General features: G+C 38.5%; 1 protein-coding gene across 2 annotated transcripts in view; it reads left to right on the top strand.

The window, feature by feature from the left end:
• The window catches only part of tbxas1 (thromboxane A synthase 1 (platelet)), a 97,806-nt gene that overhangs the window by 61,045 nt on the left and 10,830 nt on the right, over positions 1-25,931 (top strand). For both annotated transcript variants that reach the window (XM_049483605.1, XM_049483606.1), the window contains exons 7-10: positions 6,089-6,177; positions 6,998-7,146; positions 7,420-7,550; positions 7,654-8,001. In XM_049483605.1, coding sequence (XP_049339562.1) covers positions 6,089-6,177; positions 6,998-7,146; positions 7,420-7,550; positions 7,654-8,001 — 717 coding nt within the window. The remainder of the gene's footprint in view (positions 1-6,088; positions 6,178-6,997; positions 7,147-7,419; positions 7,551-7,653; positions 8,002-25,931) is intronic.

Genomic DNA, 25,931 nt, shown 5'->3' with positions numbered 1-25,931 from the left:
AGGCCTCACAGATTAGCCTCTTTCTGGGCAAAGAGAGATCCAGCTTGATGTGTGTGTATATATTTATATATATATATGAACACAAACATAAGACTGTTTGCATTATATAAATGAGTTGTCTAATGCTTGTGAAATTGTAAATATAAGAACTGTGCTGTGAGAGATTTCACAGATAAGTCTTTATCTTTTTCTTACACACACACACACACACACTGCCTCATTAACTGTGCTAAGACAGTGACATCATATTAAGCTAAATTCCGCATGTCTCAATGACATCAAGCAAGAGAAAACCGCAAGCATCATCACACTCTGTCCCGGCTCCAGTATAGCATGGGAGAGTGAAATACTGGCTACATGGTGACATTGTTATAAATATTTTATGAGCTCATAAACAACTTTACTGTCAAAACCAGACCCTGCTTTGGGTACTCTGGGCATGTTCGTTAACTTAATTTCAGCACACTGAGCATTATTCTTTTTTCCTTCTGTTTTTTGCTTTTAGATCTAACATTATAATAAACAAAAAGAAAAGAATCCAGTGGAAAGGCAGGATAATTACACTTTCTCTAATTCAGTCTTATTCCTTTCATAATACATTCAAAACTGCAAACTGCATTTGAAACACTTCTCCACTGTTTAAAGAACACCTTCTGAAATTGCTGCACTTTTCATTATAGAGAGTTGAAGGCGGTACTATTATTTCTAGCATTAAAAAACTTAATGGCTATTTAGCTAGATCTATCTTATTGTATATGCATTCATTGTATTATAATTGTCAACATATTTTTTATTATTTGCTGCTGACCTTGTTTTGGTGCGTCATTGTATGTGCAAAATATGTTTAAAAATAATTAAAAATAAATAAATAAATAAATAATAATTGTATTACATATAGTACCAGTCAAAAGTTTGACACCTTTTAATAAATGTTTCTTTTAGTTTTCTTTATTGTTCTACATTGGAAGGATTTTGGATTTTGGGAGGATTGCTTATGTAATATTGCACTTGTTCTTGAATTAGATGATTATGAATGATTTTGAAACCTGCATTTGGTTTGTGTGTATATGTATTTGTTATATTGTATTGCTCATTTCTGTTTTTGGTGTGGGTAGTTCGATGAGAGTCATGTGACCTTTCACATGACTAGATGGCGTTGAGGAAGGCAAGAAACGATGTTTGCCATAAAATGAGGAGGCTGCCAGTGCTCAGTGGGAGCACAATTTGCCCTGCTCCCTCCGGGTGGGTAGATGGCGCTCTGTCCCCACATCACTAAAGGGTGATGTCTGCAGCACAGGGCATCTGTGAGCTGATGTACCAGAACCGAGCCGCTGTGCTTTCTTCCGAGCGCGCTGGCTGCTCGGCAATACTGCATCAACAGCAGCTCGAAAAGAAGCGGTGGCTGGCTTCACATGTATCGGAGGAAGCATGTGTTAGTCTTCACCCTTCTGGTGTGTTGGGGCTTTACTAGTGATAGGGGGAGTCCAAATGAGTGGGTTGGGTAAAATGGGAAAAATTAGAAAAGAAAAAAAAAAAGAGGAAGTTATATTTATTGTCTTATTGTCTTTAGTTGAGGGCTGGCGTCTATGTGTTGGCTTATTTTTAATGGAGGTAAGCATTGACAGGCTTAAAGACTTTGAATGCTGTTCAGTTCCTCAGTACACCATACTGTATTTTTGTATTACTACATTAAGACTGTATGACTTGTGACTTGGATGAAGCATTTAGCTTGTAGCAGACCAGCCCTGTATAGCTTACTGACATCATGTTTGCTCAAGTAATTCCCTGATGGATGTTGGACAAAGAGGACTTCACAACTTCACAGTCTTGGTGTATCTGGTGTGCAACAGCCCTTATTTCTAACAGAAAAAGAGTTCTATATCATCCTGAAATTGGGTTAATTTGTTTGTAATACAAGGACCAATCAAAAGGTTGAATAAAGATAATTTGCTGTATCATTAAATCCGTTGAAGAACTGCCTTTTTTGATCTACACTCTAAAAATAAGAATTCAAAAAGCATGGTCTTTGCAGTAATGCTGTGAAAAAAAACACTTTTGGTTCCCTAACACCTCTTTTATAGGACTGTGTTAACTTTTTAAACATTTAAATTACCCCCACATAATATAAGGTTCTCTATCAGTTCTGCCCATAACATTTGAATATTGATGTACACTGTAAGTACATGTAGAAAGTGCTGTGCTGTTTTCATGGCAGATACTCATACATGTACTACATGCTTAATGTTCATCCTACATGACTTTAGTGTATTTAAATGTGTGTATGTGTATGTGTATGTGTGTGTGTGTGTGTGTGTGTGTGTGTGTGTGTGTGTGTGTGTGTGTGTGTGCGCGCGCGCACTTTGGCGCTGTATTGATTTTCATTAGCTGTGGTGGAGCTGCAGGAAGAGACAGAGGACACTGCTCCTGTCATCCTCCATCAGCCTCTCTAGCTTTCTTCATCTGCCTCCAAGCCCAGAGCCGGTCTGCTCTGATACACACCCACATACCACACCATGCACACACTCCATCACACTACACACACCCACACATACACACACACAAGTACTTTCGCACCGCACAAGCTATGTACACTATTAACCTTGTGGCTAAATTGTGATATTTAATTACCATTAAAAGAAATGTTGGGTATTCACGAGACATACTTAGTTAAGACAAAACAAATTAATAAAATAAATTAAAAAATGTGTGTAAAGTCTCACTGTTTGTGATGAGAGACCCTAAATGAGTTTAATCTTCTCAAAGGTTATTGGACACGTGACTCGGACTAAGAAATAGTTTGGCGTGAGGTCCAGTGTGGACCTCTACCTCACTTTACCTCCAACCCAGTTAGGTCACATGATCGCAGTCTACAGTGTCAAGAGTGCCCTCTGTTACTGCATGCAGGAAATGCAGATTAAGTCTCTTGTTGCTCAAGCTCTTTCATGTGTGTATTGTGAAAACTCATATTGTCATAACAATAAAAATGTTATGATGCATTATATCTAAAAATATGTTAAATGGGGTACCAGACCACAGAAAATAATTGAGAACATGATGTTTGGGTAAATAACACTCATTGACAAAAAAAGTTGCAAAAATAGTTGCACCCGAAAGGAGCTGCAGTGCTATTCAGAAAGAACATAAAGGTTACCAGAAACAATAAAAAATATTAAAATTGTAGACCAATATTTGTGCAACACTTGATCACATTTATTGAGCTACACATACAGAAGTAGTGTGTATCACATGTTTAATGCATGTGTAAAGTAACATGCCAGACATCTCAGCATGAAGTTATAGAGCTTCCAAATACAGTTCTTACAAATTTTGCGATAGGACTGGATTGTTGATGGCTCATCCAATAGCATCCCACAATCACGACAGTTTCAGTTGAGGAAAGGCCTGGAAATGCACCTGGGCATGGAATAGCATCTGTGTCTTAAAGACCGCCTCTTGAGAAGGCAGCAGTATATGGGCGAGCCTTGTCTTGTTGGAATACAGAGTGTGCTTTTAGAAAAGGTAGGGGCACTGCTTGCCTGTAATGAAGCTCAAAGGTTATGTGGGATTGTAAAAAATTGCACCCCACACCATTTGTCACCAGGCTTTCAGGACATGTGATGATTGACAACAAACTGTTCCTGACCACAGTGTCTCTACTGGACAATAAATTTAATTTTATTTAAACTTTTGACTGATATTGGCAAGTCTATGTTATATATATTGAGCTGCATTTTAAAATGTGATATGTCTGGCTGTCTTTAATGCAAGCTCTTGAGATGGCAGCAGTATGTGGACCACTGACCACAATGGTCCTCTTTGCCAAAACAAAAGCAAGACTCATCACTGACGATGACCCGCTGCTGTTTTGAGTCAATCCATGAGGCAGCCTGGTGCCACTACCCAACAAGTTCCATGCTTGCTTTGACTATGAGTGTAATACTTCCTGGCCAAAAAAAAGTCCCCACCAAAAAGAAAGGTCACACACTCTAGTATTTGGTTGGACTGCCTTTTGCTTTGATTGTTTCAATTTGCTTCTGCAATGTCACAAGGTTTATTTAAATCCAGTGTTGCATTAATTTTTCACCAAGATCTTGCAGCATTGATGATGGTAGAGTCTGACCACTGCACAAAACCTTCTGCAGCACATCCCAAAAGATTCTCAATGCTGACCAATCCATGTGTGAAAATGATGATCTCATGCTCCCTAAATCACTCTTTTACAATTCCAGCACCATGAATCCTGGCATTGTTGTCATCTTGGAATATGCCCTTGACATCAGGGACGAAAAAATCTATTGATGGAATAACCTGGTTTATATTCAGTATATTCAGGTAGTCAGCTGACCTCATTCTTTCAGCACATACTGTTGCTGAATCTAGACCTGACCAACTGCAGCATCAACCCCAGATCATTTACTTAGTTAAATACAGGTGGCAAGGTTTTTTGGCCAGGCAGTGTTAGAGTATTAAAGCTTATTAAGAACTTATTACAAAAAGCTCATTGCACTCTTTTATATACCAGAGGTAGGATTGTACTACAGTGTGAGAAGCACAAATCATTGTCAGACTATTGTCTATTAAGCTTAAACCTTTTTAAATGACATTTGAATCCACATCAGAAGAACTCCTACTTTAGCTTTCTATTAGAACAGCTAGTGAAGGAAGTGAGGGTCAGTATGAGGTATAAGGCAGCATCAGGTGACAGAGAGGATATTAGTATGTCTGGTTTCTCTGCAGGCAGTGGACTGTGAGTTCAGCCCAGTCCGGTTGTGCTGTGTTCACTCTGGATTTGTCAGTCTGTTTTGCTTCAGTGCCCCACAAAGGTTTGTGAAGCTTGGACGGAACATCCTTTTTTTTTTTCTCTCTTTTTCATACACACTCACTCGCTCTCTCACTCCCTCTCTCACTCCCTCTCTCTCTTGGCCTGCTCTGTCCTTTTCCCTTTGCTTTTTTTTCCTGTTTCCCTTCCCTCTCTGCGTTCGGCCTCATCTCTTTCTTCCTGAGCAGGCAGGATCAATAGGCAGGTCTGGTATGAGATGGAGGCTTATCACAGCCGCAGTCATGGGCGTCTGAGGGGGAAGCTTCAGTACTGCAGCTCAGAGAGAGAGAAAGAGAGAGAGGGGGGAGGGGGGGGTAAGAGAAAGAGAGGAGGTGGTAAGGGGTTTAGAAGCTTGCCGGATCTCGTGTCCACAGTAGCGTGACCTGACTCGAGCCCGCTGTGTCATCACCAGCCCCATCTTCCCCACACCAGCTTCCAGCTCACTGCACACACAGGCTCTCTGAAGTCAGCCGCATGGATCATAGATGAGCTCTTCACAAGTATAAAAGGCAGACAGTTATTAGTAATGAGTTAATTAAGTATGCTTTCTGATCAATCAACTTGTCTGTAGTTGGTAATGACCTCCAAAAATCAGGCAAAATAGGATTTTAATTGATTCAACACTTCATCACGTCTTCACCCACGCTCTTCTACCAGGTTAAAGGGATTATTCAATCATGCCACCCACAGATCTGTTTCAGCGGTGTTGTTATATTTTAAAATAAGTAGTTTATCATTAAAATAATAGTCATATCCAGAAGGAATCAACAGACAGGAATTAGACCAGACTGTCATGGAATGATTCAGAATGTCAGCTGTCAGTAATCTAAACCGTCATTAGTCCTGCTTTAGTCTTGGTGGCGGCACCATGGTCATCAACAAGATCAACAATTTATTGGTACATGCCCTAAAGGCCTGGGGTCATGGTGTGGGATGTAATTTCGTACAATGCTAGATCATTTTTGTTCTGCATTCAAGCACTTTGACAGCCCATCGTTACTTTAATAATGCAACCAGTGGTCAGTCCAGATACTGCACCATCACAGTGTGATCAAGAGTTGCCCATACAGTATTTCGAATCATTTATTGTTTCTGGTACTCTTCATCTTCCTTCCAAATTCTGAGCATTTTTGTTTTAGATTTTTAGATGATAAAAGTATAATGCAGAGAACAATAGGAAAATAGGAAAAATAATCGCTATTGAGAAACTGCTCGCACTATTAAATACTTGCTGTTTATGGATGGATGTCTGGTTGTGATGTCTTACAGATGGTGCCTTTAATCAATACAGCTACAGAAACACTACTGAATAATCTGAAGTCTTACGCTGAGTCTGGAGAGAGTTTCGACATTCACAGGTATGACTGCACGTGTCTAAATATGTGAGCATGTGTGCTGCTTAATTAATTTCTTGGGAATCCTTGTCTGAATCAGTTACAGTGGTTCAACTCATATGACTAAAATTTAAGGCTTTAAGCTTCAAAGAAAAATACGTGACACATGTTATATGTTAAACATTCATGGTAAAAATGCTTTGTTACTAAATAAATAAATAGCTTAGGTATTGAATATATATTATTTCTCATACAGTTTGTAGAATTAAAGCAACATGTTATTGTGATGGTAATGACACCTGGTAAGGTTAATGACAAGTTTTGACTTTTACCATGAGTATCTTTTTTTTTTTAATTCAGTTCAAACCAAACTTAATAAATATACTACATTGTTTTGACACTGGTAGAAAAAAAATACCTCATTGGAAAATAAAATATTTATTTGTACATGAGTGTGCATCCTTTATCTGAATATACATAAAACAGAATTACTACTTAAGAGGGTTAAAACGTTTTTAATAGTGATGAAGGAATATGGAAAAAAAAATCTGTTTTTCGTATTCTCCATACATTCATTATTGTACTCATATCTACTCAATTTAATGTTTTATTTCACATATTAAGACCATTTTATTTAAGAGTGTTTCCTTCTGAATTATATACACAATTATTACTTACAGCAGTATGAATAATAAATATAACAGTATAAATCTTAATATTGAATAAATGTTATTTTTGATTTTCTCACTTTCTTTAAAAAAAAAAAAAGGTAAGCAGGTGTATAGAAAGTTCTGCTATTACTGTAGATACTGGTGATAACTCTCTTCTTAATGTGTTCCTGCAGGTGTTTTGGTTGCTTCACTATGGATGTGATTGCGAGTGTAGCATTTGGCACACAGGTGGACTCTCAGAATGACCCGAATGACCCCTTTGTTCATCATGCCTCCAAGTTCTTCTCCTTCTCCTTTTTCAGACCCATCATGTTCGTCTTCAGTACGTCACACCGTCACATTAACCACAGATCTTTAACCGAAGCTCCAAATGAGTTATTTCACCTTTAATTGTATTACTGGGGACATCACATCTTGCTGGGAGGTTCATAAGCGATAATATGAAATGAACTTTTAATGAAGGCCGTATAAAGACCTAGCGCATTTACTGGGACTGGAGAAAGAGATCTCATTTTAAAATGCCTTTGTCCTTGTGTTTATGGCTTTACAATATTGGCTGAAAAAAAAGCCTAATGGTTGTCCTTTTTTTTTGCAGTGGCTTTCCCGTTTCTGATCAGACCCCTCAGCTCCATCATACCCAATAAATCCAGAGATGAGATGAATGGCTTTTTCATCAGCTGTATTCAGAAGATCATAAAGCAGAGAGATGAGCTGCCACCCAATCAGGTACAGCTTAACATTCGACCTTGAATGAATGGAAAAATTGTCCTTTGCCATTCACATTCCTACTGAACTTCTCTAATTTTAACTGTTGACCCTTGTGTCTTAGCGTCGCCGGGACTTCCTGCAGCTGATGCTGGATGTGAGGAGCAGTAAGGAGTGTGTGTCTTTGGAGAACTTTGACGTGGTCAACCATGCCGATGAGCAGGCTGAGGAACAGCCCCAAGTAGCTGAAGAGGCAGCCAATGGCCCGGGGAGTTCCGGAGATGCCCCAAAACGACCCCAGCAGAAGAGGATGATGACCGAGGATGAAATTGTGGGCCAAGCCTTCCTCTTTCTCCTCGCCGGCTATGAAACCAGCAGCAACACTCTAGCGTTCGCCTGCTACCTTCTGGCCATTAATCCAGACTGCCAGGAGAAGCTGCAGAGGGAGGTGGATGACTTCTTCACAAGACATGTGAGTAAATAATACTAAGGTCACATGATAATAATAATAATAATAATATATGCTACAGTAGTTGGGTTATGCACTATATGGACTAAAGTATTGGGTATCAAAGTTACACTTGCTTTTACTTGAGTTTTTGTTAGATTTTGAAGTCTTGCTGTGAGGATCGGATTGCATTCAATGACGAGAGCAGTGAGATTAGTGAGAGCAGGATGTTGAATTAAAAAAAGATATGAAAACTGTTACAGTAGTATAAATGTGTTTGTAAAACTCTGTAATGGTAAATCGCTGGCTTTGCTCAGCATCACTACTGAAGTATTAGCATTGCTATCACAACGTTAACCTTGCCCAGCATCACCATCACAGCGTTAGCGTTACAACCACACTGGCTGCCGGACTACCCAGCATTACTACCCCACTGTTAGTCCCAAACCATTTTCACAAGGGTCCATCATATTTAAAATTTAGTGAATATATAGTCTATCTTGAGTCCTTTATCAGGCAAAGTCACATAAAGCATTACATATGCTGTATCTTATGCCACAAAATATTTTTAATAAAGGTGTTTAAAATGCTGTTAATGATTTTATGCAGCCAATAGCTGTGCAGTAGAACTAAGTTTGCTTGATATTTCTTGTTTTAAAATGTGCAACACCTCCAGAAATTAAAGAGGAAGAAGTGTGAAATACCATATATCCAGTTAAACCATAAGCCCATGTGTACTTTTTCAAGATGGTTATCATAGAAACAGGAAAAAACATTCTACCACTGCAACACTAGCATTGCATCAGCGAACAGTCACCCACACTGACTGGTTGTTAGTGGAAGGATCAGGTCTACCCTTTCCACCCAGAGAGTACAAGGCCAGTTGTTCTTCTCTGAACATAAAAGTCTAAAGAGCAAATCATTTTTAAAATAAGAATTACAGCTCTGAAGATTGTACAGCATTGTACTGGACAGCTGATCCTGCCTTTGGCCACTTTTTCAAAAATGTTGCATTCAAACGACAGGGTTCGTACGGTGATGAAAAACCTGGAAAAGTCATGGAATTTGAAAATGTGCAATTCACAAATGTGTGTTTCCATTATCAACTGAGAAAAGCTATTTTGAGCTAACAGACACACATTTTATTGTTATTGAATATTGTGGTAACATTTCTTAAAATATATATTTTTAATCTTTATAGTTTTAGGTGATTTTTGGTTGTATCGTCCATGTCTGCACTGATGTTTTAAAGATCATATGGTCATGGTCAAATTTGGCTTAAAAACATTAAAAATAGTCATGAAAAATCATGGAAATTTATTGGTTAAAAAGTGTATGAACACTAATACGAGTATCAGCACCAGCTGATAGTCAAGGTTTCAATATCTGTATTGGTATCAGTACCGGCAAAGTAAAAGTAGTGTAATTCCGTACATCTATTTATTTCCTGTTTTTTTTCCTAATCTATTGGAGCTGGACTCTACATTTTCCGCTCCTTTTATTGATTCCAGGATTATAGATAAGGAGTTGCATTTCTAAAAGAGGACGGCATTTGGAGCTGATCTGTATCTCTTCATTCCCATACACTGTGTGGTACTGTGTTTGCTGTGTGATACTGTACCTTCACTGGAGGCTTGGTTAGATTTTCTCTTCCGTCATGCCCTGTTACTATCCATTGTCCTCTATCTCCAGGGCAAATACTGCATAGCAGACAAACGAATAAAAAATTCAGAGCTACCAGCGCATTGTAAAAGTAAGATATGTTTGGCTAGGTGTCTTCAGCAGCGTGGGTACCGTATGACTGTCTGCTGAGATTTGTCATGTATTCTGCCTCTTTCCATCCATGCACTCAGTGGGAATGGAGCACAAAGCCCCCCCTCATAAATATAGCAGGGCTTTGCTATAGAGGTTGCATCTCTGCTTCTTGAACCTGTGTATGTGTCAGAGATAAAGGAGAAAGAGAATAGTGAAGGATGTTTCCAAAATGAATTCTGCAACCTATGGACAGAAAGAAATCTTTATTGGTGAGGGTGATGCAGTTCTGCCATTTGCTTCTGCAATATTTGTTTCCATATTATAAAATTGTTCATTTAAGTTTTACTGTTAAATATATATATATATATATTTCCTTTCTTGGAGCAGCCAGGAGCAAACAGAAGGCAAGCTCTAATGTTATTTTTTGTTTTTGCGTTGTTATTTACAGTTTTTTTTTCTTTTGAGACAGGGTATGTCAAGATTAACCCAACCACCCTGTCATGCAAAATTGCAAAAAAAAAAAAAAAGCTAAATGTTTTTATGCTATTAATGCTAAGACAATTGTATTTAATATTATTGGCATGCATGTATTAAGTTTTATTTTGTAATAATATTATTATGTAGTATGTAATATGCATGTTCCCGACCACAATAAAGAACTGTGGCCATTTTAGGATGAAATTTACCACCCCATCACATAACACCTCATTACATACCATCTCATCACATACCACCCTGTGACATTTTGTGAATATGGCTCCCATGTTTAATTTAGATTTAATTTCTGTGGTGGAAAAGTGTGTTTTTTAGACATTTAACATTTATTTCATGTTGTAGATTTGTAAAAAAAAAATTATAAAATAGAAATAAAAATGTAACATTGCCATAGGGAAAGGCTCTGAGGTTTTGGGTGGAGAGCAAAGGCAGAGAGCAGGTCTATATCAGTGTCTGCAGTTAAGGGAATAAAGGTGGCTTAAGCTGACCCACATTGCTTGTCTCAAAGTGTATTTTCAGTCATCTTTGCCGAGGTCACATCACCCGACACTCTAATGTTCCAGAGCCAGCGCTTCAGATAAACAAAACACTGGCTGAGGTTTTGCGTAATGCGGTTTTGATGAAATCTGTGATTAAAAAGAGAGGGAGGGTGGGGGGGCAGCATGACTGTGTGCTCAGATAAACAGCTAGTGAAGAGAAATGAGGGAACAGAGTGTTTTACAGTCATTTCATTTTGCAGTTGTGACTGGAGCTGCTTCATTAGCCTCCGTGCTGCTATTCTGCAGTCACTGTTCTCCATTTCTCGCGTTCTTTTTGCCGTAACTCCGTCGTAATGGCCGTCACATAAACCCAGCCTTGTTAAACACGCGCCTCCATCGCCTGAATCTTAATACCTGCAGCCAAGGCCGGCCAGCCGCTCACATCAAACAGCAGGGCTAGTCAATCTCAATGAGTCCCTTTCTTCACTTTCATCTTATTCACTCGCTCCCATTGACACTCACATGCTCCATTTAGCCCTGCTCAGGAAGTCAGGGTCCTTTTAACTTTTTTTCTGTTCCAGCAGCAGGTAGTGTTTGAAATGTAAACCCTCTCTTAAGCTTTTTGGAGATCATTCATCTCTGGGAGAAAGTGAATGTATCCTACACAGCAGCTTTTACATCTACTGCCTCTTTTTTCTGGGAAAGGGCATTTGGGAAAGTAGCTGGATTTTATTAGAAGCTGGATTCATTTGTTCTTACTTGTTTCACTGAAGGGCGGCTTAAAATTACAAATGGTTATTAGGTAATGTCAGATGGCCCTCCCATACTCCATCATTTATGTGATGCTTGCTTCAGCATTATATAACGTCTTAAATTCTTTAGTGAATTCTTTTATTATAAATGACAGACTGGAAGATATTTTTAGATGTTTTGCTCAGTATTTCCTTTTTCAGTAAGAATTTATGAAATAATAAACAATTAACTCTAATTATTTACAACTAAATTACATTAGATTAGATCCAGCTTAATTGTCATTAAAAGTAAAAGTCCACGCTAAGAAAATGCAGATATGCAGATTAGTAAACATAAAAATAAGTCCAAAATGATATGCAAATAAACATAATGAGGTACAATGAACAATAGGAAATCTATAATTTGGATTAATATAATACAAATAAGATTTCTGTTATTGGCAGCAGGGATTGCAAACCTGTGAACAATAATATAGCATGTACACAAATCTTGTAATTTTGTAAAACTGAAGATACTCTAGTCTTCTAGTTGAAGTCCTGAATTCATAAAGTATTTTGTAAGTGTTAAAATAAATAATACTTTCTTAAAAGTTGAGTATTTCAAGTTCAAGTTTCAAGACTATTTACCACTGTTACCCTGAATGAAACACATTGATTTTCCTTTATAACAGAGGACTAATGAATAAAAGCATTATGACAGCTCAAACAACCCACATATCATAGCATCGTTTTAGGACTGTAATTAAAAACCCTGTAACAAATTATTAATGATTTGATTAGAGCTTTTTATAGTATGTAGGGTTATGTTATTTTGTGTGTAAATATAAGTGAGGTTAATTGACCTGCTTTACCACTTATTTGATTATGCCAGACTTTTTTGCAAGGAGGAACGAATGTGTTCTATCTTTACCTCACTCTACCTTGCTCTACCACACTCTGCCTCAATCTACCTCACTTTTACCTTGTTTTCCCTCACTCCAGCTACACTGTTGTTTCAGGTGATGCAGTTTCAGTTTTCTGTTATTCATTGTGTAATTGCTGCTCTTTCAATGAGTTTCTCACGAAAATAATGGTGCTGAACAATATTTGCTATTTTTTCTTTATGCTGTGCTTCAGCTCATCCCAAATCACCCATCTCAGTTGGGTTTAGGTCAGGAGATTGTAGAGGCTTTTAGAGGCTTGTTTACTATGTAATTCCATATGTGTCCCTCAATTTTATTCATGTCTTTATTATTTCTTTAAACAGTAGGTTTTATCCTGTATCATCAGAAAGAGAGATTTCTTGTTGTGGTTTTATGTGACGTGCAGCACACATCTCTAATAGCCATATATTCTGACTCTGCATGGAGCAGCTGGCCATTGGTTCACAAGACATCAGACTACAGTGGATATGAAGGTCAGTCTGCCCCCCACACGCCCTCCCCGACTGGTGCTGCAGTGCCTGGAACCACTCTTGAATTTAGCTCAGTGAGGAGCAAAGGGCCTTTCAGTTTATTTAGTAAATGCATCTCGCTGTGCTCAAACTGAATGCATCAACACTGAGAGCTTTTCAAATGTCACTCTACTGATCAGCAGCGCATGGCACTGACTTTGTACCTGAACATCAATGCACTGAAATCACTTTCACTCTGTTAGGCTTCATCCAAATGTTACATATTGTACTTATTGTGTTGTATAAATGTTACTGTTGTTTAAACTGAGACATTTGGTTATTTGAACAGTAGCAATAAGTAGCTGTTAAATGTCATAAGACCGTCAGTGTTGACTGTAGTAGTTTTTATATATTTATTCATTTAAACATATAACAATGATAGACTTGACTTTAGAATGTTACTGTAAAAAATGTAAAAATGTATATTTTTTTTTCTTCATGTATATATATGTATATATATGTATATATATATATATATATATATATATATATATATATATATATATATATATATATATGAAAATAATATAATATATAATGTTATAATAAGTAAGAAGCCTATAAAAATAAAAAGAATATGCAAATAAAATTAGTATAATATATCTTGTCTTTTTAAATAAACATATAGATTTATATCTATACGTAGATATGTTACATACAATCTACTGTACCAAACTTTTTTTAAACACATAAACAAGTAAATAAACACCTTTTATTTCAGCAATAAAATAAGCAAGTTTTTGTTTGTAAAAAATTCAGATCACAGAACAGAATATAAACAAACAAAAATACAGCAATAATGATTACTGCCATGAAAAACATTGCACCATTTTGTTCCACTTTTTTACATTGATTTGTTTTAATATAAAAAAATGTAGTAAGATGTTTATTTATATGTCACGTCTTCGCTATATTTCCCTGCGTTTTCCCCGTTTCCTAGTGTGTGTCTCAGTAATTCTCCGTCACATGTCTGTAATTTGTAGCTCCGCCCCTTGTTACCTGTCTCCCCAGGTGTTCATTGTTTCGTGTTAGTATATATAGTACCCTTTTGTCTATGTATATCCGTCGGTCTTTGCACCTTCCCCCGTTGTCTGTCACGTCACGTCATTGCTTTCTAATTTACTCGCTCTTGTTTATTGTAGTTACGTTTATTTCCTGTTTGTTTCTTTGTTTATTTTGTATATTATTTACGTATTTATCCCTGTATATATCCCCAGCCCTGTTTAGTTATTATCTGTCTAGATTTAGTTCTTGGTTTGTTTCCCTGTTTTGTATGTTTTCTTATTTTCTCATTTATTCCTTATTTGTTTGTTTGTTTATTTGTTATTTAATAAATTCGTCTGTCTTACCCGCTTTTACGTCCGCCTCCCTTCTGCTCCCCTTTCGTTACATTATACAATTTTATATATTTGTGTGCAACTGCAAAATATATTAATAGAAAAGTATATCCTTTCTTTTTTCACAGTCAAATCTTCTGTTTTATTCATTTAATATGATTAGTTAAGAGATTGGAAATTTATTAATGTGGGCGATGTGCAATATTCAGTTTGTTAAGAAACTGTTTTTATTCATACAGGGGACGTTATTGTAGGTTTTAGTCAAAAGAAAACATATTCTATGTATGTTATGGACTAAGTTAAGTCTTAATAACAGATCTAAATACATAGTAAATTTTAGATAAATATGTCATTAGGTAAATCAGCTAATGTATTAAATCCTACTTATATCTCACAGCCTAGATAGAAAACGAATGAGCTATATAATCATAAAGCGAGAGTTCCAGTAATGACTACTGATGTAATCGCAGAAAGCATTATTTCCTTCTTTTAAAAGTGTTTAGATTTATTTGTTCAGCAGCTGTTCTCCTGTCGCAAGCTCACTTTTGTGCAGATGCTATTTTCTAAAGCAGACAGATAAATAGACCTGGAGGATCTTTCACCTAGCCTGACAAACTCCCAGCTTCTCTAGTCTGTTTCAGCGATGACACTGACGGAAGCTCTGAGTCTCTGAGCTCCAACAGGCTGCATTTTTACCACTGGGTGGTTTAAGTGGCAAACATGTAAATGCCTTGCTGCCTAAAGGAGTGTGTGGCTGGCTGCACACAATGTGGCTGCTGGTCTAGCCTCTCATTTTCTCTTCCCGGGCTGCGCCGTGTCTCCCTGGGGGGTTCGTCATTAATTTGCCTTTTTTATCTGCATAAATAGCAGAGCGAGATGAAGTGAAGCGTCACCTAATGAGTCAGCCAGAGGTGGGAGACAGGGGCGGGAGGGCGAGCCGCGAACTAAAATTACACATTTTCAGGCTCTGCTGTTTTCCGAGACAGAGATGTGGGGGGTGGGAGGAGGTGGGAAGGGTTGCCCATGAGCTGGGAGACGGGCCGAGTGTCGGGAGTGTCGGTCTGGAGAAGATTTACGGAAATGGTCTCGGGAACTGTCTCTCTGAGAGGAAATTTGGTTTGGCTTTTTTTCAAAGTGTGTTAAAGCCATTAATCCATCTGCCTCAGATACATTATCATCTCCACCACTACCTCCACCACCACTACTACTGCTACTAATGCAGCAGCTGCTGGGAGCTCTGGAAGAGTGTGCATCTGGGGAAGCTGAGCTGGGAGTCTGATTATGTGATTCAGGCTGCATAAGTTATAAGGTTAAGAACTGGCTCTTGCCTTGATAGGTTTTTGATGGATTCTAGGACTTGGATGTGATGGATGACCATGTGAAGTTGAAGGCCATGTGATGCTGCTGTTACTGACGCACTCTTTACTCTACTCTAGTGCTAAAGTGCATGAATACAGTCTCCTCATGGAACTGGGTTCCATTAACACTGTGGGAAAACATTGACCCCAGCCTTTCTCCATCCCAGCTCAATCAATTCTGGCATTTTCTTGATGAGATACATTTCTGTAGGACATCTTATCTTATCTCCTGTCCAGTGGAATGGAATGAAGGTGGAGAGGGTACAACAAAACGGGGAATGCTATATGAAAATGTGAGGAGATAAACAAACTGGACATGCAATCAGTGTGAATACCATCTGCCTGACGTTTGATGGACAGGGTTACCTCCTCTCAGTGCTCCACAGTCTAAGCAGGTGAAGGTAAAACAGAAGGGGGAATATAACAATTTGACAGGAGGTGAAAATACAGAGGTTTGGGTAGGAAAGAAGAGAGGATGTGAAATATAAAGAAAGGAAAAATAATATATACAGAAAGGACAGCATGACAGCTCTGCTGAACACTCCATCAGAGAGAAGGAACCGCAGAGGAAAGGACAGAGACGAGGCATAAAGCACAGAGACAGAAAACGCAAACGCGACATAAACACCGGAGCCGGGGGAGGCGTGAAACAGACGGAGAAAGCGGAAGAAAAGGAAGCAGAGGAGGAGTTGAGAGAACAGAGAGGTGAAAGAAGCAAAGACAGCAAGTAAGAGTGGCCATTTGGGGGGGGCGAGTTGAGCTAAAAACAGAGAAAGACTGAAAGAAAGAGAAAAAGGGGAAAGAGAGAGAGTATGAAAGTGGTGAGTAGCCTGGCTTTCCTGTGTGTGAATAATTCATCGGCACTGTGCCTGTGAGGCTGAGCCTCCGGGGGACTCTTTCCCTCGCTCATCTCCCCTCACTCATATCACTCAAGCCTGAATAAAGACCCCGCATCTCCACCGCTAAATTCAATAACACTGCCTTTGATCCCGCACCAGCCTCGGCACCGGAGCTGTCGGTTCCCATACATACCGCTCGTATTTGTCTTGTATCTTCTCCAGAACAATCCCACAGCCTTCTAATGAAAGTGTAGAGACTACGGGGTTCGTAGAATCTGCTTGTTTTAGGACTAAGCTGGAAAGGATATTGTTGCTGTTGCAAGCAAACCTTTGCAGCTCCTCGTAAATTTGTTCATTCCATTTTTATAAAGCTGTTGAAAAGACTTTTGGTTCTTTTTTGTCTGGGTTTGAAAGTGCCAGATGTGCTTTGTGCTGTGTGAAATATATGGTCATGAATGGACCTTTTCTTTTTGTGGGCATTTTTTCGGTTAAATTAGCATTTTAGCATTTTGGCACATGCTCTGTTTGTTTCTGACATTGCTGGCATAAGAAAAACTAAATTCACACAATTTAAAGCAAGCAGCTGTGTGAAGTTTTTGTAAATTAAACAGATGTGAAAGCAACATTATGTGAGAATTGCTGTGTTTTGGCTCTTGGGTTCCCCCTACAGTTGCAGACTGTAATTCACTTATGCACTTAGTATGTTCTGAACATGAAGGGTAACTGTTCTGGGCTGACCGGCACAGTTAGACAAGTATACTTGGGGGCACAAAACTGTTGAGGGGGTTGACAAAGCGATTTGCTGGTTGGCTTCACATTTGCATCACCTTCGTGCTGCAAGATCTGGGGGTAATTAGTAATTAATTAGTTACTAATACATAAATTAGTATTAGTATGCAATTTTGCTTACTCTGTGAACTAGGGTGAGAAAGTGAGCCCAGATTCATCTGACAACAACAGCTGTTACATAAGTATTAAGATGCACAGTGCACTTACTGGTCCTGATTTAGTGACACTGTGTAGTTCAGCATGGCCCAGTTGAACACATGCATTTGTTGACGAGCTGAGAAATACTAAAGTGGCATCTGAAGTGAAAAAAGCATGAGGTGACAGAGTAAAGTAGGATTTTACTGTGTTAATCAGTTCTGTTGAGATTTTTTTCTGTAATGTCTCCAAAGTTCCATAGAGCAGTAACAGCATTCCTGCCTGGAGTGGCTACAACAAAGGGTTACAGTTCTCACTGTTGCAGAAAGTGTAGTAACAACATGATTTTGAAGCTGCTCATTTAAATTTAAACTCCCACATAATGTGAATTTAACATAAGGACAGTTTTCCTTTGTTCTATAAAGTTACTGGTTTGGAAACACAAGTTATTTTTATGTAAAACAGTGATGCTGGAATGATGGTAAACGCGAGACTTGCATTTAACTTATCCTATTCGTTTGACAATTCCAGAATCAGTGAGGGAGGCTGAGTCCGGAAGAGAAGGAGAGAGAGAGGAAAAAAGAGGGAGGGAGAGAGAGACAGATGCAGAGACTCAGGGGCTTTAGCTTAGATGAAGGCTCTCTGACTCTCTGGTGCCCTGAACCCCTGGGGTCAGCAGTGCAAAGCCTGGACACTGTTTGATTAGGAGAGCTGAAGCTCTATGCATCTCATCAGACCGGCACACGGAAGTGTTGGTTTAGGGAAAGAAAAGATGAAAGAGAGAGCGAGAGAAAGAAAGAGACAGCGAGGGGGAAGTTAGAGAGGATTAAGGCATTGCACACAATGTTAAGAATAGATTCACGCCACGAAACCGTGCATGACCTTTATGGAGGTGTCCCTGTTCACTGGTTTTCACACAGATAAAAGAGGATCTGAATAGTGTTTTATTGTTCCATATATCAAATAAATCCCTGACATGTATTCACAAATCTGTTTAGAATCAGATAACTGCAGGTATCTGATTGTTTAATTAGTCATATCAACAGCATGCTCAAATTTCTTAGATTGTTGTGAGGTCTAAAAATCTGATTGAGAAAACTGCTAAAGAGAGCTGGATTTTAGCTCAGTATTTTTATTTCTCAGTGCATGTATATTCTGAACTCAGAGTATTCTAAGAGTATTAGAAATAAGCAATAAGCATTAAACACAGCACACACAAGATAGGAGGGAAACATTTTCAGAAAAGATTTAAATAATCTTTATCATTTAACTGCGGCTCAATGTGTTTCGTGGCAGGAAGTTTGGGTTTTACATGGTGTTTTTTCACATTATTCTGTAAGGTTCTTGGGGAAAAAAATATAATTATTGACTTACTTATGTAAGCTCTGATTATTTTAGTTAATGTACACACATTGATCAGATTACTAAAAAACTCCAGTGTTCTGTAGTAATTGGATAGAGAAGTACATAATTATAAATATGTAATAAAAATAAGTACATAATCACAGTTTTCATGCATCTTGGCATGTTCTCCTCCACCAGTCTTACACACTGCTTTTGGATAACTTAATGGTTTGATGGCTGTGATCATCTTTTTTATATTCAATTTGGTAAAATTAAAGAAACTCATTATTTGTAAATTTCCTATTCCTAATTTAAAATGTCCTATCACCGTGGTAAGGATTTTTTCTCCTCTATTTGTGAATGCTTGTCATGGTATGATGAAAAGACAACACAGAGGAGATGGGGATGTGTTTTTGTTTCTCAGCATAGAGTGAAAGAATTAAGTGAAATGTGAAAAGAAACAATTCTAACATGGCAAATTATAAAAATATTTTTCTTTACATATATCTCAGAACTGTGTAATTACATGTAATAACAATGTATTGACTAGTAATGTATCACCTTTACTAATGCAATACAGTACTACAGCATGTGTACTTGAATTTAATAGCTCAATAATCTTAATCGCAATAAGATTAATGATCTCAATATCTGTAATAGAAAAAGCTTATATCAATAGTTATACATGTGTATATCTTGCAAATGTTTCCAATTTCCACTACACCTGTGTAATTCTGTAAGTCGCAACTAATGTTAATACACATGTATGTACACCATCTGTACTGTTATAATCTAATGGCAACAGTGAATAAATAACCAGTAGATACTGGTATTGCAGTAGAAGGTCTTATTACTGTGTAACTACACAGTTATTAGAGACACTTATTATGAAATTGGATGAAGAGAAACAGTAGTATTTGACAGGATTTTGAATGCCTGTTATTTGTGAGAATGTCTGCAGACACATGAGAGCTGTTAATGGAAATTGATTTAAGAGAGTGCTTTGTTGCCTGCCGACTTGTTATAGCTTGATCAATTTTGATTAGGGCTGCATAATATAGTTTATTGTTCATTGGTCATTACTTCTGTCAATATTGGCCTTTGCATGCTTCTGAGATGAACATAGTGCAGTTATTGAATTGTTTTGCAATATGTCTGATTCTTGTAGCAGTGCTGTTCAGCAAATGAGCATAATAGAGAGGGCTGTGCAGCATTACAATAAGCATACCAACAAATTAGTGGCTTTAACACTTTAACAAATATACCATCTTTTATTCACCTTTTGCTGATGTGTCTAAGCTGTTTCATATTGGCTGCCTAGCAATGCTGCAGTTTAAGAAAGAGTCAGTAGCTGGCATCATATGTGTTACTGGAAGAGTCAGGTGCTAGTCGTCATCCTCCTAGCGAAATAGAAATAAATTATTTAACACATTACAAGCACAACTGTTTTCCCCAGAATCACCTTGTTGACAGTGATGACCACCCCTGACATTTCAAGTTTTCTAATGCTTCAGTTCATATGCAATATATCCTTATCTTATCCTGGATGCTCAACATCAATTATTGCAGTTCATTATTGGGTGGAAAATGACAAAGCCAGAGCTTTGTGTCTCTTTTTAACTCAGTGTAGTGTAAGCCTTCTTCTGCAGCCGTGTCCAAAGCCTGCAAACATATGTGTTTGATCATTATACCTCACTTACTAGTCTTGCTCACTGTTTCACTCCAAGACATGTCTTTACACACAAGCACAGATCACTGCACTCAGCTCCAGGCAAAGATATCAGACTCCGGTGTGTAAGACAGTCTTTTGTTAGAGTTGTAAGGAGGGGGGAAGTCCAATTTTTCTGTGGAGCAGATGCTTCAGCCTTTCTGTTACGACGTCGATGCTGGAGAATGACTGATACAACTCCCTTGTTTGTGCTCTGGCCACTTTCCTTCAGTTTCTTTGGCTTCAGTAATGGACTAGAGCAGATGGAGTCATCAAAATGCTGCTGCCACAGTAGAAGGCCCCATGAAAATGCTAACGCCCAGGGGACGGGACGCTCCTGTAACTTAAACTTCCATAAACAAACCCTCTGTAATTCAGCCATGCCTTCACGACTGCCTGACTGATGTGTCCCGAACGTCAACAGCTGTCAGACGCCAGCCATTGTCACCCCGCCCCCTTCGCTCAGGCTCCTTGGGGGGTATGTAAATTAGCATCTTTACTGCTGCTGTGTCAGTCTTGGCCTTTCTATTTCTCCCCTGAAAACGCGCTGCATTATTTACCTGCCCGTGCCGTTCCTGCGAGCCCGTTGTGTTTTTTATCAGGAGAGATTTAAGATTACATACAAACGTACAGCCTGTTTCATGACAGCTCATACAAAACAGCGGCCTGCATCAGTATGTCTGCTATCCAACAACATATTCGGTCACAAAGGTTCAATAAGATTGCATTGGAAATTCTGCCAATATTGCCAAGGCTGAGAGACAAATATTTGATTCGTTCTTGTGCAGTTCCTTAAATGTATGTGGAAGGAATACAAAAAACAAAAATATCAGTACAAATTTTACAGGAAAAATATATTAAAAGCATTTCTCTCAGCATTAAGAGGTTTTTTTTTTTTCTGGATGCCCCTAGCCCCCGCATCTGTGGTTGTGTTTAATTCCTTCACTAGATCCCCTGATTTAACATCATTAAGCACTGATTCATTGCTTCCCCAAACCAGGTATTGATACAATGATAACTAAAACTAGTGCTTAAATCTCATGAGCAAATCTGTGGAGATGTTTTAAAGAGAACATATTTTGCAAAACTCATATTTTTGCGTGCTTTTGTATTTCATCTTGAGTCACAACTGCCCCTATAAACACTCCAAATGTGAAAACAAAAGTATCAATTCATTTTCTGAGTCAGTTGAAAGAGCTTGGTGTCAGGAATTAAAAGCTTCTATGAGCTGTTTGGATGACCTCCTGATTGTAACGTCATAATAAGGAAATATGCATATAACCACCCTGGCAGTACCCCTCATGAGTCAACCCCAACAAGAGCCCCAACCACTAGATCAGTTAAAGATCTGCCATTTTGGTTCGCTGCTTGAGAACCTCAGAGAGTACATAAGATTAAACACCAGATTTCGTCTGAGGGAGGGATCTGTACCTACTGTCCGTGGCAAATCAAAAAATAAAGGAGATGTAAGCACTTTTAAATAATGTGGTTTGTGCTTCTATTACAGTTAAACACTGTGTTTTGCCATTTATCACAAGCTAACAGTAACATGTGGTAAATGCTCAGCATAAACATGCCATGGCCAACAACAGTTTATTAGCCTGAAAGTGACAGAGCTCTTAAACTGGCAAGAATAGGGCTGATGAGATTTCTTGTGTAAAAAGAGGTATAATATATTCTCTGTAATGGATAAACTGATGTAAAACCACCTGTTTTGAAAAAGTTGTTTGTATTTATTTTAATATTATTTTACTGAGTAAATGAACAGATTGTGCCCAGATAAAGAGCTATTTTATTCCAGCTCCTTACTTCCACTGGTGATTTATAACTTTTAAAGCATTTTCTCAGATACTGTTCATGTATGCAAACAAAATATAAAAAGCCCTTGGTATTGCTGTACAAAATACCCTCAATTTCTATAACAGCAAAAATCCAGATTGATCAAACGAATCAAATAAGGGAACTGCAGCTGTGCTCATAAGTTTATCAAAGTTTACCATTTCATTACTACACTGTTTAATATACAGCACACTGGAATATAATCTATTATCACAAGAAAATCCAAAAAAAGATTAAACAAGTAAAGTCAAGCAAGCCTAGTTTTACTGGATCAACATTGCTGGCTCCATATATTTGCTACAGTGGATAATCTGGGACCCAAAGAAAGCTGTTTATTTGCCTTGCAGCATAAAATATGACATTTATTATGATTCATGTACCTTTTCGTGTGACCCTGCCTGCATAAAGGTCTCAAGCCTTTCCCTCAGAACCATAAGATGTAGACCGCATATTTAAATCAGTGTATTATATTAGTTTTTAGATGTGAAAGGCAAATGATCTTATGAACATGGCTTATGACTCAATCATACACATTTCTACAAAGCTTTAAGCTTTTGTTTCAGTGTTCTTGTTAACACCAGATTGTCTGCATTGCATATAGTAAACTCAGAATTGGGCAAACACAGACGAACCCGGAGTGAATCATCCCTCAAGTAGCTTGCGTGGTAAAAATGTCCTTAAGGGTACTATGGCAATTCACCCTTGAAGTCACTGAATGTTCCAGGAGAACATTTGAGGGACTACAGATCTCTGCATCCTCGGTTATCCACATCTGAATGGCTGAGCAAAGGAGAAAAGAGTGTTCTGGAGCGGCCTAGTCAAAGTCCTGACTTGAACTCATTAGAAATACTGTGGCAGGGACTCAAATGAGCAGTTCATGCTTGAATGCCTTCCAGTATATCTGACTTAAAGCAGTTAAAGATTAGTGCAAAAAGGAGTGGGCTCAAGTTGCTCTACTAGTAGTGTTTGTAAAGTTGCTATGAAAATTACTGAAGAATTCAATTGCATTTGTCTCTGTTTGACACACTTTTTGTCACACTATATGTCCAAATGTTTGTGGACACCTGTTCCAATGAATGCATTCACCAACTTGACAGAGATGACAGAGGTGTTGAAATGTACATACACAGCTTGTGTAGTCCCTGTAGAAAAGTAATGCCAATAGAATAAATATATTGTATAGATAATAGAAAAATAAAACAAATAATAAAGAGACTATTGGTTCCTTGCCTAATGCCAGCATTGAGCTTTGAAGCAGTAGAACTATGTTTTCTGGAATACTTTTATCCATACAGAGTAACTCCATAAAAACATAGATGAAAATGTCTAAAATGTATAAACTTTGTTTTGTGTAACAGGTTCTCTTTATCTAATATTATTTTTATTTCAGAAAGAAAATCAGAAAGGAGTAAACACCTTTTCACTTCACTGTTCAATGAAAGCTTAATGGTCACCAGTGCTAGGTTTTAGAAAGCATATTGTTCCCACGTTGTTTAATGTTTGTGTTTTTTGTGTGTTAAGTGAAGTTTTATTAGAATGCAGTCTTATTAGAGGCCTGGCAAATGTTGGTGCAGCCTGAAGTTGCATTGACTGTAATAGTCATTTTCACAATGCTCACCAGCAGCATGTTATTATCATTATGGCAGAACCTACATAATTGCTTTCACTGCTGGGAGTCTTATGACCTGTCATTTGAATGTCCATTACGGTGCTATTCTCTGGCACATCAAGCTAAATTGAATAAAAGGTGCTCAGAGTAGCAGTAAGTGCTAAATGCAGAGCCTGCAAAGCGCTGGCTGCTTTAATGGCTCTATCACCAACACACAGAGGGCCCGTGTGAAGATCGTAATGAAAATCGGGCTCTTCAGTGGAGTCGGGCCTGGAGTTCACGGCCTAGCAGCGAGCCATGCACGGGCGGGATGGAAACAGGCCGAGGGTGCATTCCTGATGGATTTGGGTGGATGAGGGCGACGATGGAGCGGAGCATGGGAATTGGATCGAGAGGAGATCCTCTCCACCCGCTCCATAGTTCAGCCGTTTCACTGTAAACCTCTCTGAACCTTCTCTAAACACTGCTGAAATAAAGCAGAGCAGTGCGAACCCGTTGAATACGAGCCGGAGCTTGAAATAATGCATCGGTTTAAAAAGGCAAAAAGCCTCTCTGGCTAAATTTGACTTACTGCTTCTGAGATTCCAGGAACTGTTTGCTGGAAGTGTTATTGCAAAGACGTGTGTTAGATTTGTGAGCCATCCCATGTGGCTGTGTTATTGTTTGCTTTACCCAGCCTGGGTTTCAGAAAGCCTAAGCCTGGCTTGTTTTCTCATGCATAAGGGCGATCCCAGGGTCAGAGTCATAAGCTGTGCAAATGAAAAGCACTTTCTGCAGTGCAACCACTTCCTGGCACTGTCTTTGCAGGTGTGTTTGTGTGTTTGTGTGTGTGTGTGTGTGTGTGCATAGGTGTGTGCAAATGGGATCAACTGTGGCTCTCACTTCAGTACAATCATTTTCAGTTCGGTAAAGATCTTGTAGGTCTGGTTGGTCTAATTTTTTTTTTCAATCTCTGACGCACTGCTGTCTAGACTAGAAGTGATTAGTGATTGCTATGGGTGGGCTTTATTGATTTAACTACGTCATGCTTTGTAACTCATGTTTTTTTTCTCTGTCAAGATGATACATACCTTAAACTCTTTACATGGCAAGACACTCTATTAATGCATTGTGCAGTGGCTTAATTTAATCTGAGGCTGTATAAGCTCAATGTTGTCCTTGTAGCTTACTTTCTGGCACATGCAGTGAACCTATAATTACTCTCATACATTCACCCTGTTTGTATTCTTCAGTTCCCCAGACGGTCCATAAATTTAAACTCACAGTCAGTTCCAGAGAACGCAGTTCCACTAGTTCTGAAGCCTCTGTCCAATGCTTGTTAAGCAAATCTGCACAGCAGATTGTTTTTAATTCAGATTCTTGGTAGTCAAATGGGGATTCGGATTTGCCATTCTTACTAGCTTATGTGCACTTCTTCATATCTAATTTATGTATATTTTCATTAAAATTGGTTCTTTTATGCCACTGTTTAAGAAAAAAATATTTTGAGAGTGCTTATTAGTGCTAGGTTGTGTCATTGAATTGCAAATGTGAGACGTTTAGGGACATGTTGATGTTGAGAATCTCTGACTTTAAATCTGAGTATTAACACGTGGTATCAGAAATCATAGACAGATTTATCCATTGAGTCAGTAATCAGTAGATTCTGATTTCTGAGTTCTGAATGCAGCATCACATCACCTACCTTATCCCGTCTTCCCATTCCATCTTGGAAGTGTGTGTTGGCTCAAGCTCCATTCTGTTGCTCTTCCAGGCCGAGACAGAGCATTGATCTTCCAGCCAGGTGATTTTAATTAGCTGTTTGTAAGTAATTGTCCCATTGTTTTTGCCTTCTATGGCTTGAGCTTTGGCCAGCTCTGTATCAGTCTTCCAACTAGCTGTCAATCTTTACACCAGGCCTGTCTACAGTTGATAAGAACACAGTCAATGCCTGTGACACTCCTTGCAATTAACCTCTCTAATTTGCCATTTGCCCAAAGAAGCGATCAGGGCGAGGCGAGTAAAGGGAGCCAGGTGTTACAGGTGTCATATACAAGATCTGATTGTATTGTGTAGGCAGAACCAGCTCTTGATTTAAACCAGT

The sequence above is a fragment of the Astyanax mexicanus genome, chromosome 9 (assembly GCF_023375975.1).
Source record: "Astyanax mexicanus isolate ESR-SI-001 chromosome 9, AstMex3_surface, whole genome shotgun sequence".
Classification (NCBI taxonomy): Eukaryota; Metazoa; Chordata; class Actinopteri; order Characiformes; family Acestrorhamphidae; genus Astyanax; species Astyanax mexicanus.
This window is presented reverse-complemented; position numbering and strand designations above follow the sequence as displayed.